Source organism: Anopheles bellator (assembly GCF_943735745.2).
Source record: "Anopheles bellator chromosome X unlocalized genomic scaffold, idAnoBellAS_SP24_06.2 X_unloc_1, whole genome shotgun sequence".
Classification (NCBI taxonomy): domain Eukaryota; kingdom Metazoa; phylum Arthropoda; class Insecta; order Diptera; family Culicidae; genus Anopheles; species Anopheles bellator.
In genome coordinates, this window is record NW_026684271.1 from 730776 (window position 1) to 747023 (window position 16248).

The 16248-nt window shown below is 35.3% G+C and overlaps 1 protein-coding gene across 1 annotated transcript in view; it reads right to left on the reverse strand.

The window, feature by feature from the left end:
- The window catches only part of LOC131214107 (homeotic protein ocelliless-like), a 31991-nt gene extending 17744 nt beyond the window's left edge, over window positions 1-14247 (reverse strand). Inside the window, exon 1 of the mRNA XM_058208470.1 lies at window positions 14209-14247. Within this exon, the coding sequence (XP_058064453.1) occupies window positions 14209-14247 (39 nt within the window). The remainder of the gene's footprint in view (window positions 1-14208) is intronic.
- Window positions 14248-16248: the final 2001 nt, after the last annotated feature.

Sequence of the window (16248 nt, forward strand, 5' to 3'; positions counted from 1 at the left end):
TCGTAGAAGAACGGACTGGACCATATTTATTGAATTTACTTAATAGTTAACTAAATCTAACTTAACAAGATAAGCTTAAGAAACATGTGACAATTCCTCCTTTTCAGAATAAGCTTATATTTGTATATATTTGTAAAATCCTCATCGGCCATGGATGGCTACATGAGTCGGGTTTATAACATTACAGAGGTTCGTATCGAAGTCGCTCGTTGAACCGTGGCCGATGACGTGTGGAAACAAAAGAGAGCGTAGACTGCATTAAATGAACGGGACACTTATCGCGTGTTAACTCGGCTATAATCTTATAGTATTGTTGTTATTGCAAACACAAAAATTGTTTTAAGCATTCTATGTATCATTTTACATTTTAACAAAACGATTTAAAAATCTTCAATAATGGCGAATGAAAACAGTTGCCGTCGATCAACTGATCTGATGTTTTTCGTTGACTCAATCACCAAATGGTCAACACATAGGCAAAAAGTCTTCCTGTAAATTATTAGGTGTATGATTTAATTCGTACCGTTTTACTGGAGATGGCGTTACTCATTAAATATAACCAATATTTTTTTATGAAATATGTGTTTGATAGCTACTGTCATTATGCATCTAACGCAGTATAGGTTTTTTGATCAAAGTATAAACAACACCGTTTTTAGACATTCGAACATGTCGAGATTTATCCCTGGTAGAGCGTTTTTGCGGCGAGTGCTTTTTCATTACTGCTTGCACGGCAGAAACAAAGTATGAAACGTCACTGGTGATGAAAAGATGAGTTATTGCAAGAATACTAAACCCAAAAAGGATACAGCTTGATGAACCAGGTCAATCGCAACCAAAGCGAAATATTCACTGCACATACGTTGTGCTGTGCATATGGTGGGATATGAAAGGTGTGGTGTACTTTTAGCTTTTAAAACCTAATGAAATTATTGAAGGACAATCTCATTGACAACAATGAATGCATTTGAAGCAAAGCTTTTGCCAAAAAACGACGAGAATGGAATAAGTCATGATAAGCTAATTTTTCAAAATGACAACGCTCGACTCTATCCCAAAACCGGTCAAAACATATTTCGAAAATGCCGGATGGGAACGGTTAAACCTGTATTCACCACGTGTTGCTCTTTCGGACTAGTACTATTTATGAAAGTATTGAAAAATGGATCTCTGAGTAAATCACTAAAAACGATAAGGAGTTCTATCGACACGGAATCAATAAATTACCAAAAACATGGAAGAAAGTAGGTGCTAACGACGGACAATACTTTCATTAAGTTAGTCATACATTTTGTTGTTGTAGTTAGGTCACAAATGTCAAATAAAAACGGCAGGAATTAAGCCATACAGCTAATATTTCTTGAGAAAAGTCGATTTTGAAAATATGCATAACACAAAAAAATTGTAAAATGTTTTAACTGAAATTTAATTTTCGTGTCGTTTGACAAAATTGTCTATTTTTGGTTAATGGTTGTGTAAAAAATTTAATTATTCAAAATATTTATCGTTCGTCGTTTATAGTAACCTGTTCATGTTACTGCTTTTTCTTTCTGTATTTTACAACAACACTGAGTCGAGTAATTACAAAATCGTCTTTGAATACTTCGTGTAAGTTAGAACTTTTTACAGGCCTTTTGACGTCTTATGATGCATTTTTAGAACGAGCTTATTACAATTTGCTAGAAAAATAATGCATGATTATCGTTATAAGAGTACCATGTACCTTGTACCTTGTCATAAGTACCTTGTTATAAATTCACCTGTAGAAGGACACCAATATTGTACTCCATTACTTGTTTGAACCCCTTCTTTTCACTCAGTCTGTGTTAAAGGGCTCCCGTACGACGCTAGACATATCAGTGCCTGATTGTTACCTACGGATACTAGTTTACTGTTGTTTTTTTTTTTTCAAAATCACAAATTAAAATTATGTACAAATCACAGAAAATGAAATACTGACTAGATAGGTAGTCTAAGCTATAGCCTTAATTCAAAAAATGGTTTATTGAATCTCTTCTTTTGGTTTTAATCATCACACAACACAACTATACAAATACAAAATGACGACTGGTGGACCTGCCAGAAGTTGGGTTCGTATTGATATGCTTAATACGAAAAAATATCTCAATCTGGAAATAGGTCGGGAATAATAAAACAACCATTAAACTGTTTGTCTATTGAAAACCCCACATTGTTATTCCTGATTAACACTATATTTTCTTTATCACACTTTTATGCTAGTTGCATACAGTAATTCAGAATTAAAATCTATATATATAAAAATGGATGTTTGTCTGTCTGTCTGTACCGCTTTTTCTCAAAAACTGCTGAACCAATCCACTTGAAATTTTGCACAGCGTAGTTTTGTGACCCCGGATTGTGAATAGGGAAGTTTGACCCTCCCACACCTCCGTGGAGGAGGGATACCATACAAACGTAACGTAACATAACGTCCCATACGTAACGTCTCATAAGTAACGTCCCATTCGAAGGTTTTCGAGTAAATCGAACCAAATTCGGTAGGCGGGGGTTTTAGGGGTGGAGAAATGTTCTGGTGAATGTTTGAAACCCGTCCACTCTTTACAAAGGAGGGCTCCCATACAAAATCTAAGCTCATTTCAGGTAAACTCGGATAGTTTTCAAGCAATTTGAGCCAAATTCAGCTGGTGCGAGTTTTGAAATGTATCCAACGGGAAACGGGAAGGAAAGTCGATCGTGTATGTCACCGGGAATTCTGGTAGTCTGAAAAGGATGAGTAACGGGAAATGAAAAAAGAAGCCAATCGTCCGAAACGGAGGAATAACGGGGGGCGGGAAGGGAAGCAGATCGGACGTCATCTGGAAGTACGATCCTCTGAAACGCCGGATAGTCGAGAAATGAGAATGAAATGAGGCGTGGCGAAGCTCGCCGGGACCTACCTTTTATATATATATATAAGTACAACTATGCATATGCAGTTTGCAATGTAGTATGACTTAAAGACAATACAAGGCGTGTACAAACTCAAAAATGTAAACCCCATGAGTCAAAACCTAAATTTGTTACTCGACTAGCTAACTTCAGACTTGAATAAACCACTTTTACTGCGTGGACACACGATGCGTAACGTAACAAGTTAACATATACGTTTTGACAGAAGCGCAACAGTTTGGCATTAATCGTTAACGTCAAACTTGTTACGTTACGCATCGTGTGTCCCCGCAGTTATAAATTGATCCAAATTGCTTGCCTAAACGTAGACCTAAATAGTTAAATGGTCGAAACTATGTTTTCCGGTTGATGTTTTCATTCAATTCGTCTAAGAAATAATAAGAATTTCTTATTATCTGTTTTAGATAAATTTTCTATCGAAAATTCTTCCATAAAAAAATCAAATAGAAATGCCTAACAATTGTCATTATCACTTATCAGATAGCTGTTAAGTGTCAAAGACGACAAATAGAGTATCAGACGCCCGACAAGAACAGACGAAAACATCGAAGAAGTCAATCAAATTGTATTGGTCATTCGTCGAATGACCTTTTATCATTCAACTTTTACCTATGAGTTGTACACGGTCGATTTTTACGAAATTCGTTCCAAAATTGTCCAATTTCGATAGCTTTATAAGCGATAAGCGATAATTTCATAGCCTGTGCGAGAAGTTTTCTCGAGAAACAACACTCAAATAAGGCCGAAGCCACTGTATTCTCCAGAACTAGTCTCCTGTGACTCTTTCTTTGTCAATCATGTGAACCAATTTTTTTCTCATTTTTATTATTCTAACTTTTTATTTCTTTACGAAATACTTTTTTCAAGTACTTTGAAGATAGATAACGTTAGCACAAGTGTAAGATATCTCATTAGGACTACTTTAAATGAGAAAAAACAGGTAGGTAGATAAGAAATAACATTTAACTAGATAAGAAACAGTCCTAAACCTTTTTGAACATACCTTAAAACTAGATATTTATTATTATTGGACCGGGCAGAGTCTTATTATATAACAACTTAAAGTTTTGTATTCTAGTTGATGCACTGTCTATGTCTATGTCGATGCACAGATTCTAGTTGATGCGATGTCAGAACTGACATCTTTCGCATAGAAACTTATGAATTGATGCAGCGAGAAGGATGATCTACGGACGAGCACACATTCTCCGTTTTTCAAAGATTAAAAAAATACATTGTTAGACTGGTAGATATTGTATCAAATTCATTTTCCCTTTACGGATAGAGTTTCTTTTTTTATTGGACTTTCATGATTAATAATTTTTTCTTTAAATAATTTGATTGCTTGTGTGGAAAGAACACACGAAGCAACAATATGGTCATATTCGGCAATTGTTAGATTTTTTACGAACCCCCCTGCTAACTTCTTTTCTTCTTGGTGAAAAAGAAAGTTCATGAAAAACCAAGATAATGTAATTTTTGTAAAATCGGAAATTCAAAGAAATTCTCCAAAAGATCCAGATTGTGTGGAATCGCGAGTTGTATTCACACATGTTAATGCAAAAATGCTTAAATTGACTTGAGTCACCTAACATTTATGTCAGGTGTCATGGTCATTGCAGTTCTTGTAACATTAATTTAGGATCGATACGTTCATGTTCAAATATCTAGGCCATGCAATAGGTGGCGTGTTCAAAAAGTTGTGACAAATTTTGTATTTACGCGGGCTACATATATCCGATTTTCGATTTGTAGCGTTATGTTGCTACACATGTCAGTGACTTATGATGAAAAATTCGGCCATTTTGAGTAATCAGTTATTGACAACTGTTTTCCTTGGACAAGATTTGGTTCATCGTCGATTTTTGTTACTTAAAAAAATGAATGGTAAAGAATGTTTATCAAATTTTGTGTGAAAAACGAAATTAAAAGCCCAAAGCAGCACTTATCGATGGTTCAAAATTATGTCAGAGGGCCGAGAAGATGTGAACGTCGAAAAGTCAAATTTGGTCGAATATGAACAGTTTTGCTTAAAGTTTTAATCAACTGCAGTATAGTGGTGCTTCATATAAGTGGTGACATAAGTTGTTCCTAAAGGACAGAACGGTCAATAAGGAATTTTACCTGTAAGTTACGCGCAATTCGCCCGAATAAATCCGTCACAAACGCTCGGCCTAGTGTGAAAACCAAAATTTGTTGTCGCGCCCCTGCTCACACATCGTGGGTTCTGTGCGAATTTTAGTCCGAAACAATGCGATGCGCATTGTTTCGCCTACCGATACCGTATTTTTCGTGTTTTTAAAACATAAAAAATCCTCTTCGTGGTCAATTAGTTTTGGAGTACACATAAATCGACGATGAGCCAAATCTTGTCCAAGCAAAACAGTTGTCGAAATTGAATGATGACTCAAAGTGACCGAACTTTTCACCATTAATGAGTGACATGAGTAGCAACCTTCTTCTTCTTCTTCTTTGGCACTACAACCGCTTTGCGGTCTTGGCCTGCACCAGAGACAATGTTAATGTCAATTATCCCTGGTGCTATCCGTAACAGTTCGTTTGTACGGGCGGGGTTGTTGTTCCCGCGCCAACCCCCCTCCTCTGTCAGCGCCGGTATCGGGAATCGAAACCATGGCCGGTTGAGTCGCAACCGGTCCCGGGATTCGAACCCTGGCCAGCTGCGCTGACAGCGAAGAGCGTTACCGACTACTCTATCAGCGGGGGCCAAGTAGCAACACCACAAAAAATCGAAAATCGAACATACGTAGCCCGAGTAAAAAGAAAATTTTCAGAACTTTCGGAACACACCTCGTACGTGTTTAGATTATTCATTTTTCAATTGCCATACTTTTAAAATGTTTAAATTTGTTGCAATTGAAACTGGAATGGAATACACTACATTATACATCATTGGTTGCGTATATAAAATACTTAATTTATTATGGGGGTGTAATAAATTCAGTTAACGATCTCAGTTAATTCGCTTATTTTGATTTAGAAAAAATGCTTTTGTTGTCGTAGTATTACTTAAAGCCTTTTTTGTCTGAAAACGCTATAGCTGCTATAAATAACATCAAATCTTAGTTCAAAATTTGAAGAGCCAAAAACGAACACTAGCAATGCCCATATTGGCATAACGACATAACGATCATAACGATCATTGGCATAACGACAGCTCGAATGCAATTTCAATTCTCCAATTCAATTTTCTATCGCTTTGTTTCGAATAGAGGCTCTGGGGTGTATGCTGCACGTCTGTACAACCACCGGTCACACCGGTCTCGGGAATCGAACCCAGCTGCGTGACATCGACGAGCGTTACAGACCGCTCTATCAACCTTATTTATCATTATTTTCAGCGCATGCAAGAATTCCTATACCTGACAATATCTTATATGGAAATATGATGAATCTAGATTATTTAATTATTGAATTTTTTTTTTATTTATGTTATTTATTTATTTATTTATTTTAAATTTTTTTTAACATTTCCCTCATTTATAGCAAATGACCATCCTGCGACATTTTCATAAAATGGCTGTGACATTGAAACTTTGAAAAATAAAAAACTATATTTAAGTAATGGTGTGTTTTAATGAAAAGAAGCCCTGTATACCACTCTACCACACAAAAATGAATACAAATATACTGTTGTGTGAGTGAGAATAAAAGGCGAAGAGGTCGAGGACCACTTTATTTAGAGAGTAGAAACTAACGAAAAATCCGACACGAAGTTATACTGTGAGAAGAAGAATCGTTTTAATACAGCTATAAAAAGAATGAAAAAAATGCAAACAACAATAACAAAAGTAAAAATTGAAAGTTTGAAGCCTTCAGGCCAAATCATTTGATGTATTTAATGTTAAGGTTACCAACATGGGGACAATCAAGAAAATCTTGTAGTTACGTGACTATCGTGATCACACGCTTAAGTTCTGTTAAGCTTTACTGAAATTGATCAAACAATTTAACAAGTCCGTTGTGAATAACTCGAATAAAAAGTGTGTAGTGTAGAATATAATATAGAATATTTTGGACTAAAAACAATATGAAAATAATTTAAAGTGGTGTTGATGTTAAGTAAATTGATAATTTCCTGTTGGTGTAAACCACATGAGCCAAGTTCCATGTTTTCAAGAAACTAAAGCAAAATATGTACATGTAGAACAACAGTACCAATAAATTTGGTGAATAAAAGGGAAGTTTGCAAAATCCAAGGCTGTACGCCAATAACTTCGTTTTTGTGAAAATCATTCGTGGGTACATTCGGTCGGTTATTTCTTTTATTGATATATGTTGCACATTTGCCTGCATAACAAAACCGTGTGATACTCGATCGACAGAGTTTTTTTTCAGCCTGATATAAAACAATTTTAAGCATCTTCTCAGTTCAGTACGATCAGCTCACTTTGGCTGGGCTACAATTTAAAAAAAAACAACAAACTCAAAATCACCCAAACCCAAAAAATAAATCTGCCTTATGAATCGTTCAACCAAGGTCCATTTAGTTGGAATAGTTGGGATAACCGACAGATAACGCGGTTCCTTTGAGCCATTGGCACGCCCAAATGAATGTATCGAAAATATTTACATTTATATTTACCAGCCTCCCTCGAAAAACAACCGATAACGCGCACGAGTCACAAAAACCAAAAAAATGTATCTTTGTTTTATCTACGAGCAGCTCTCGATCTTCTCCAACCGGCGTGACTATCTCTGCTAGTAATACTCGTGGCCAAACTGAACCGAAAATGATGGAGAATGTTTTAAAGTAAAGGAATAGCACTCACATACGCATCTCTCTTGAAAAGATGATAATTTTTGAAAGCTATTAATCGAGAAGTGAACATCTGTTGGTATTGCGTCATCACTAAAAGCTTTCAGTCGTTTTTTTCGACATCGTTTTACACGAATGTTGAATTTCCTATTCAATCACTCTGTGTTTCAACTGAATCAATTGTACAAAATGTACAAGAAACAATCTCCAAGTCGTATTCGTCAAAAAATACAATATAAATAAAATTTCGATGGGATTCGCAAAACCGTTATAATCTACATTTTATACTGATTGATATTATAATGTTTTACTAGCTATCAAACATCGTTCTGACCGATTTTTTTGAAGTTTGGAAGAAACGCTCATTGGCTCATATGATTCAATATGCTGACATGATACAAATCGAATGAAGAAACTAGCATCGCCGTTCCATTTAATATGGACGAAAATCTGTAACAATTACTAAATATGACAAATGCAAATTAAATAAATGTGTTAAAATTAAATTAAATAAATGTGTTAAATTCTTTGTGGTCATAGAACTCATTATCCTGAATTTATCACTAAATTAGCGAAAACAATTTTGTCAAAAATATTTGTCAATATTTAAGTTTTCAACCGAATTCAGCGTAATTTAAAATTCAACAAACGACATTTAGTGCGTCTTGTGTTATTCTAAGTCGTGAACAGTTATGCTATCTCTACAATCTTAAAATACATATTGTTGGTGACTGTCACTGTTAAGCTTTTATTGAAAATCGTCAGCAGGTTCAATACCCCAACAATGTTTAAAGCCAGCACATTGTTACCGTGATATTAAAACGTTAAGGTGACAAACAAACTAGAATTTCATAATGTTTATAGATTTTAATTTAGAATCTCATTAGCTAATGCATGACTATTGACAACAACCTAATGCATTACTAATCTAAACCAGCAGTTTCGACAGATGAAACCAAAAGGAATACGACATGAACTAAAGCTTATGGTACAAGAATCTTCCGAAGTAGAAAAACCGAAAAAACCGAAAAAACAAAATCGTAAAATAATGAAACTCGTTCTTAAAACCCGACCATTGGTTGAAAACCCATTGAAACCCGTTCTTCAATTTTGCTCATATAGTGATCCTAGTATGTAGTGAAGCTACTGTCACTTGAAAGTGGATCATGTTAATCATGTCACTTGATTAAAATGTTTGAATTGTTCTCCGAAAAAGTCAGAAGAACTGAATAATTCAATGCCTACCACGTTAAGGTGGAATATATTGTGGTTCCAATTGAGAAATTATACACAGGGAGGTAGATTAAAAACAGGGAGAAAAGAGACGGGAATCGAAAAAAAAAACAAAAACAGAGAGAGAAGACAGAAGAATAGACAGAGAGAGGGAGAATTAGAGATAGTTTTCAACTAAATGATTTTTATTTTTGTTAGTTCTGATATCGATCGGGTTGTTCTTTGTTTATTTGACAACGTGAAGGAACTGTAAAATGAAGACCGGAAGAATCTGTGGTACTCTCACCGATGAAGGCCTCTCGGACCTCGGCATTAAACGTATCTTCTTGACCTTGAAACTTTATGCTACCCCTTTCGGAACTACTGTTTACAGCGCTACTTAAGAAAGCGCTGAATGTCGTGAATAGTGCGCACAATGTTTTCTTAGTAACACGCAATAGTAACAAATAGTTTTATTAGGACGGATTCACAAAACAGAAGAATATACGATTTTGAATGTGTTTGGTATTGGAATGTGAAAGCTGCATGTTAATAAAAAACTAAATACAGATATTGAGCATTGGGAAGTCAACAGTCCATGTATGTATGGCCTGACTCGAAAAATATGTAAAAACGATCTTCTCGAAAACACATTCTATATTTTATTTACACTTTATTGTCTAAATATAACCCTTTATGATTAATTTAGTTTGTTGGTGCACGAGAAACTATTTGCTTGATTATCCTCATTTGTTTTTTCTTCGTTTCTGGACTATCAACTAATAAAACATATCTTATTGTATTCGGCTACAACCACTGAGCCGTCTTGGCCTGTAACAGAGATAATGTTAGCCTCTGTTGCTTTCTGTAACGTTGTATTTTTTAGGGCGGAGGTGTTGGCGTCGAGCCAACCCTCGAGCCCTGTCACGTTGGTACCGGGAGTCGTACCCAAGCCAGTTGTGTGACAACCGCTCCCGCGATTCAAACCCATGGCAAACTGCGTAAAAACGACGAGTGACAACGACAGCTCTATAAAATATATCAAGGAAGAAGTGGTGCGACAATTTTTGAAATACGGCCTTATCAGAACTTAAAAAAAAATGAAAAATTTCTTTTTTGGTCTCTATCGTTTTAAGTGATTCTTCTCTTATCCGGCAATTACAACCCGGCGGTCTTGGTCTGCAACAGAGACCATGTTAGTATTTGTTTCTTACTGTAACGTTGTATTGTTTACGAGCGAGGTTTTTGGTCCCGCACCAACGCTCCTGTCACGCTCGAGCCCGGCTGCGATCGAGCCGGGCTGCGTGACAACGATGAGCGTTACCGACTGACCTATCAACGAGGTGGACGTTGGAAATCATGGTTTTATATTCTTGCCATTTTAGTAAAGACCTCTGTAATGGCCAAAGTAAGTAATAAAGGTTGTAGTCTGAAAATTTCTAACGAAATGGTATTCAGGTTCGAAAAATCAGTAGATTGTGTGCTCTGTTGTTTCTAACTTTTCGAACCGATCTGGTCCGAATCTATCGAACTAAGATGGTAACTAGCTCGTAGGTTCAGGCCCAGCATTTGTTATTGAACTATGCCAGGTCCAGCATTTGTTATCAATCTAGGTATAGGTTGTTACGATTAGGCAAAACAAGACTACATAAAGACCATTCTTACCATAAACCATAAAGACTACCAAAGTAGCATTCTTGTGCCCGTCACGTAATATGAGAAATCGGCAGTAATGTTTAATTCTTGTATGTACACTACAATCTACCTGCAGCTATAAGCTAAAGCTTTATGCATTCTACAGTAAAAATCATACACAGCATTTATTAAAAGGCTTTAAATTGTTTTTCATCAATTCTGAAATCAAGACTAAATATTTATTTTCATTCTCCTTAATTATCATAATTCAAAATCACTACGCTAACAATAGGAATAAAACTCAGCTTTTTTCATTTAGATAATTCTCTATTAGATTTATAATTAACACTTTTTCAGAGGAACATATTGTATAGTCATAAATACGGTCCGGTCCGTTCTTCTAAAATTAAAAAAGATATATTGAACAGTTCGTTGTGAGTAAAAATTGAGTTACTCGAACAAACCACGGATAATTGAATGATTGATGTCAAAATAGTTTCTTATATTAACATTCTATATCTATTTTTGATAAAATATGAACACAATTTTCACAATTTTCATAAATTATCTGAAAATATTGACAAGCTTATTTCTGCTGAGCCTTTTTCATCGTTAAGATTGAACATGTTATAGAGGAACTGTTAAAAGTCTTGTCGATAGTTTGTCTAACGTAAGAGATACACTGCATTATTCATGACTGTTTTCACCTTTTCCAGATTCGTTGGTAGCAAATCGAATTCGATTATTTAGCATGTAATGTAAACTGAAATATGAATTTCGTAAACGGCATGGATTGATTGATCGGATGAAAATTAGACTTACTTATTTCAGGCAGCTAGTGCAGCACTTTGATAGTTGAAGATTTGTTAGTTTGATTGAGACGGTCAGGAACGTTTTTTATGAGTAACACTAGGTAAAGATTACCTTAATTTTTATAACAAGGAGAAATATGAAAGTGTCGAAACAAACCACAACCTAGGGGCACATATCAAGCTTTTACAATACATATAGTATATTTTTAATTTCGTTTTATAACTTTCATATTCTTCTGACTCACTGTTTCGGTGTTCCACGTAATAGCACTGAATTACACTTGAATCACAGAAAATTTTGGGCGTTTTTTCGAAGTTGAATGAAACTTTATTTTAATCCACGAAGCACGGTTCTTATGGCACTCATGGATGCACTATAGCAATTTCATGATGTACGACATTCACACCGATAAACAAACGTTAATAGCTGTGAAAATACTTGACACAATGCATGTTGATATAGTGACTAAAAGCTGGTAAGATGGCAGGACAAATGGCTAGAGTTGATCGTGGACCAGTAGAACTTGAATTTTATGCCAACTGTTTCGATGTTGAACTTCGATTGGACGATCGCGTTCACGATATTTGCACCTCATCCATTCTGAAAATGCGAAGCACTGTTTTAACATTTACACTTCACACGTCGTGCGCGATATTTCTCTACACTGAGCACCTTGGAACGTGCCGTGGAATTCACACAGAGTTCCCTGAAGGGTGATGAGCTACACCTTCTTGATAGCTAAGATCTCTCACAAAGAAATGATTTAATTAAATAAACAACAATAAAAATGATAATTAATGTTAATCCGCTGCGTACATGCACACCCGACGAACGGTTCTGTTGAACTAAGTAGAAAAACAAACCATACTTTATAAGCTGCTAAGAATATGAGTAGGCCACTACCACAAGTTGTAGACGCTGCAACGTTTGCACACACACTGCGGTATAGGTCGAAGAAGGTGTGAAATGCTGCAGCAGTTCTTAGTGAAACGCGGCCTACACTCTCAACCCAACCAGTTATCTCGCTCGCGCACATAAGCTTACTGAGATATTGGGGATCGGTTCAACGTGATTCAGGTCTTTCATTTCTGCTGCAACTCGCTCGCATTCCAGTTGGCCGCACTACTACATACGAAGTGAATAGCCTGGTTTCAGCGAGTTTCTTTCTTACTTTGTCTTGTCACTATTGTATGTTCCATCATATCTTATATCTTTGTCTCGCCAATGGGCGAGGTTGAATAAGCGAGGGAAATTCTTCTATAGTGGTGTAGCGACCTTAACAAACCATACGAAAAGAATGAGGAAAATCAAAAACATGCAACGTTACCATATTCAGGATGTTGTTTTTTACTATATATTTCTGTTTAACTTTTTGTTATTACTATGTATATGTTATATATTTTTTCACTTATTTCTGTATTTGGCTCGATAGAAGTTCAATATGTTCAAACTATTCTGCAATTCAATAAACTCTTCTCGTTGCTTCATATAATGTCGTTATCCGTTTAATACTTGCAACCAATCCTACACACTGCTGTAGCCAATATATGTCACAAATCATGTATTCATCATAACAGTTTCACACATTAATTTTCTTCAACGTCTCATCTCTCATGATCTCAACGTTGAAAATTGCGTTGAAAAAAATTGGGTAAAATCACTTCATTTATAGTAACATTGTTATAATACAAGCAAAGTAACACAATGAGAATTAAATCAACATAGCTTTTATGCACTGAGATGTCATCCAACGCTTTTATGCAGTCGGTTAAAACAGTTTATGCATTTTAAGAATTTAAAAGAAACTATTTGAATTAGGTTGACAGCAACAATCCTGTAGAATAATAACGAAAATCGTCTAGTTTAATCGTAGTCTCTGTTACATCCATGATGCCTTGGCATGTTTTTAACATAAGAAAACGAAGTACATTGATATTTAGTAGCTTCTTTTTAATGAAATTTTTCAAGCTTTTTCAAAATGTAGATTTACTGTACTAATGCTTGCTTTCCGAAGGTGGCTTAAGTTTCTAGCTGGCTGTTAGTTGGTAAAACATTCTGAAACAAATCATTACAGACATCTTCCATCCTACTACTAACAACAACTAAAAGTGCTGATGCCATTTCCGACTGTCTCCGATTGCCAGTATTGGTACTAAAGAAACTTTTCCATGATTAACGTTGAGATTACTAAAAATGTAATTGTCAATTGATATCTAACACCAAATTTAAATATTGTAACTTGAAAATAAATATAAATATGACTCAGCCCGTCTCTTTGGCAGAAAACGCTTGACAACTTCTTAACTAAAGCCATTAAACATTTTGCTTTGTCGAACCACAGTAAAAAGGTGTAGAATGCGCTACAAACTACATGTTCGTACACAGTGAATAACTACAGAAATGTTTATCAACAGCATATTGCCCCTAAAAAGTGTTTTAAAAATGCTTTAATGAAAAGCGAACTGTGCTGGTCAGAAGGTAGTTGAAAGACGAGGTGAACGACCAAAGCTCTTGCAGCATCAATTGACTTCTAAATTATTCTGACCACTCCTTTAATAAAGAACTCAAAGGTTTTCCTTCTTTGTAATGACTTTACCCTAGCTTACATTAATTGTCACCTTTCTGATATTTGAAAAATAATAGAGAACGGTAAATGTATATGCGATGATCGCCTGAAAACTTATGGCCCCGTTTTGAATGTTATTCCAACTTTGGCAATAAATTAGGCTTTGGTACAGGCGTGTGTCGTAATGTAGAATGCAGAAGGTAGGTAGGCTTTTGCCATTCTTGTCCCTTTGTCATTAAATTTAAGGGTCTGATTTTCATAACGCATCACTTACCTGGCAAACGGTTATTTCTTCAACCACCGAAAGTGCCATTGACCATTATTGGACCAAGTGTTTGTTGAACGAACTAGAGTTTTGCTTACCCCGAGCACGCTGGATATTAACATTTTTCAATTTGAACCTATAATGAGAAAGAAATGTACACAGGAGAAAACGAAAATGAACTGCAGATTCTAAATATTGTAAGAGATTCTCACTCTCATACCTTGCAAATTATGATTTTTGATTATTTCCAATACATTTCATTCAAGATTGTTCAAAATACAATTAGTGCAAAGGCAATGTTGAATATTTCTTTTCTGCATCTTTAACTCTTATTTGACTAAACCTATTTGATCAAACTATGTAAAATGTATCAGGCGAAGTTTTTACGAAATTACGGAACGAATTTTTTTAAACGATTTAGAAATTGCCATGAACATCGTGGTCATACTTTTTCAATAAAGAAAATCAACAATACATAGCAATCAGTAAATGAATTCATTTTCAAGAGAGAATAATTTTTTTCTTTTTAGCACCGTAGCATAGAAAATATACAAGTGATTTACACATAGTCGAGTAGGCCAAAATTGCAGTTTCCAGCTGCGGTATAAGACCATATTAAGCATAGATATCAACTATACAAAAAAATCAAAATACAAAACGATTTGTAAATGCTTTTTCACAAATTGTTTTGATCTCTTTGTTTAAAGTTTTTTTCTTTTCATAAAAGAGAAATCTTCTCTTCAACGATTTCTTACATTCGTTTGATAATTTCAGCAAAAGGTGTTCTTTCAACATCATAATTTATAGTCCAATACAGTTTACAATTATCTGTTTTATGAAAAGATCGAATGATTTAATATCACAGCAGAAATACTTGTACTAAAAGTAAACGTGACATGACTATTGACAAAAAATTAGCACTTGAATTAATACCAAAAATTAACCATCAATAATTTGTGACTCGGGTTTTTTTGTCTATCAGTTGTTTGTGAGGATTGTGAGCTGAGGACGTATCGATATAATTGTCTTTATATTCTCAGAATCTGTGGGGCTCGACAAACGGCTCTCATTTGTTAAAAATATCCGACGTCACATACTATTTGCTTACTATTGCTTTGCTTTGATAGACTAAGATAAAGTTAACTGCATTTCTTGACTCTTCTTCGTTGATATTTGATTGGATTCTGAATACGAGTACCTTTGGCTGGCGATAGACATAGTAAACGAATGATATTTGCAAATTTTAAACACGTGCCGAAGTGAACGAAGTTAACGTCACATGTGAAGAATTTTGAAAAAGGAAATGTTCCAAATGATTCGTTATTACTTGTAATGATATTTATTTATTTAGTATAAAATTAGTCAATGCGCAAACAGAGCCTTGTCGACAAAGATGAACTTAACTAACTTAAACAAAACCCTAGCTAACCTAACATTGCATCTGGCGAGGACGAGAACAAAAAGCTGGTAACCGGCAAGGATGAAGGATGCGAAGGATGCGAAATCAAGGAAACTACGACACTGACGAATAGACATGTTATAGTCAATATGCGATGAACAAAGATTATACGTTCGACACATAGACAAAAAGGGATCGTTGTGACCCGCAACAGTAATTCGTGGAGCAGTTCTGATCTCCATGTCGTGCCGACGTCTTAAATGGCGAGCAGGAACAGATATATCTAACTTGGCAAGGAGTTGCAATGCGTCAATAAAAGCAGACAAAAGTTTAAAGGGGTGACTATAGTGAAGGGGTGACTATATAGTCAGGGTGACTAATCACCACATAGTGTATTATTGACATTCTATTCAATACATTCAGATCGGAATAGCCATGAAATCTTCAATAATTTTGAAATGACTAGTTTGTTAAATTGTAGCTCGATATTAATCGTCGTTCTCCAAAATATTAGCAACTGCTTGAAGGGTACCAATATATTTTGTAATGAACTTTGCTTTGATACTTTGAACACATCGTTCAATAAGTCCCGGGACTAGCGTAGAGAAGGCGCTAATAATGCCATTTATATACCAAGGTTCAGAAGTACC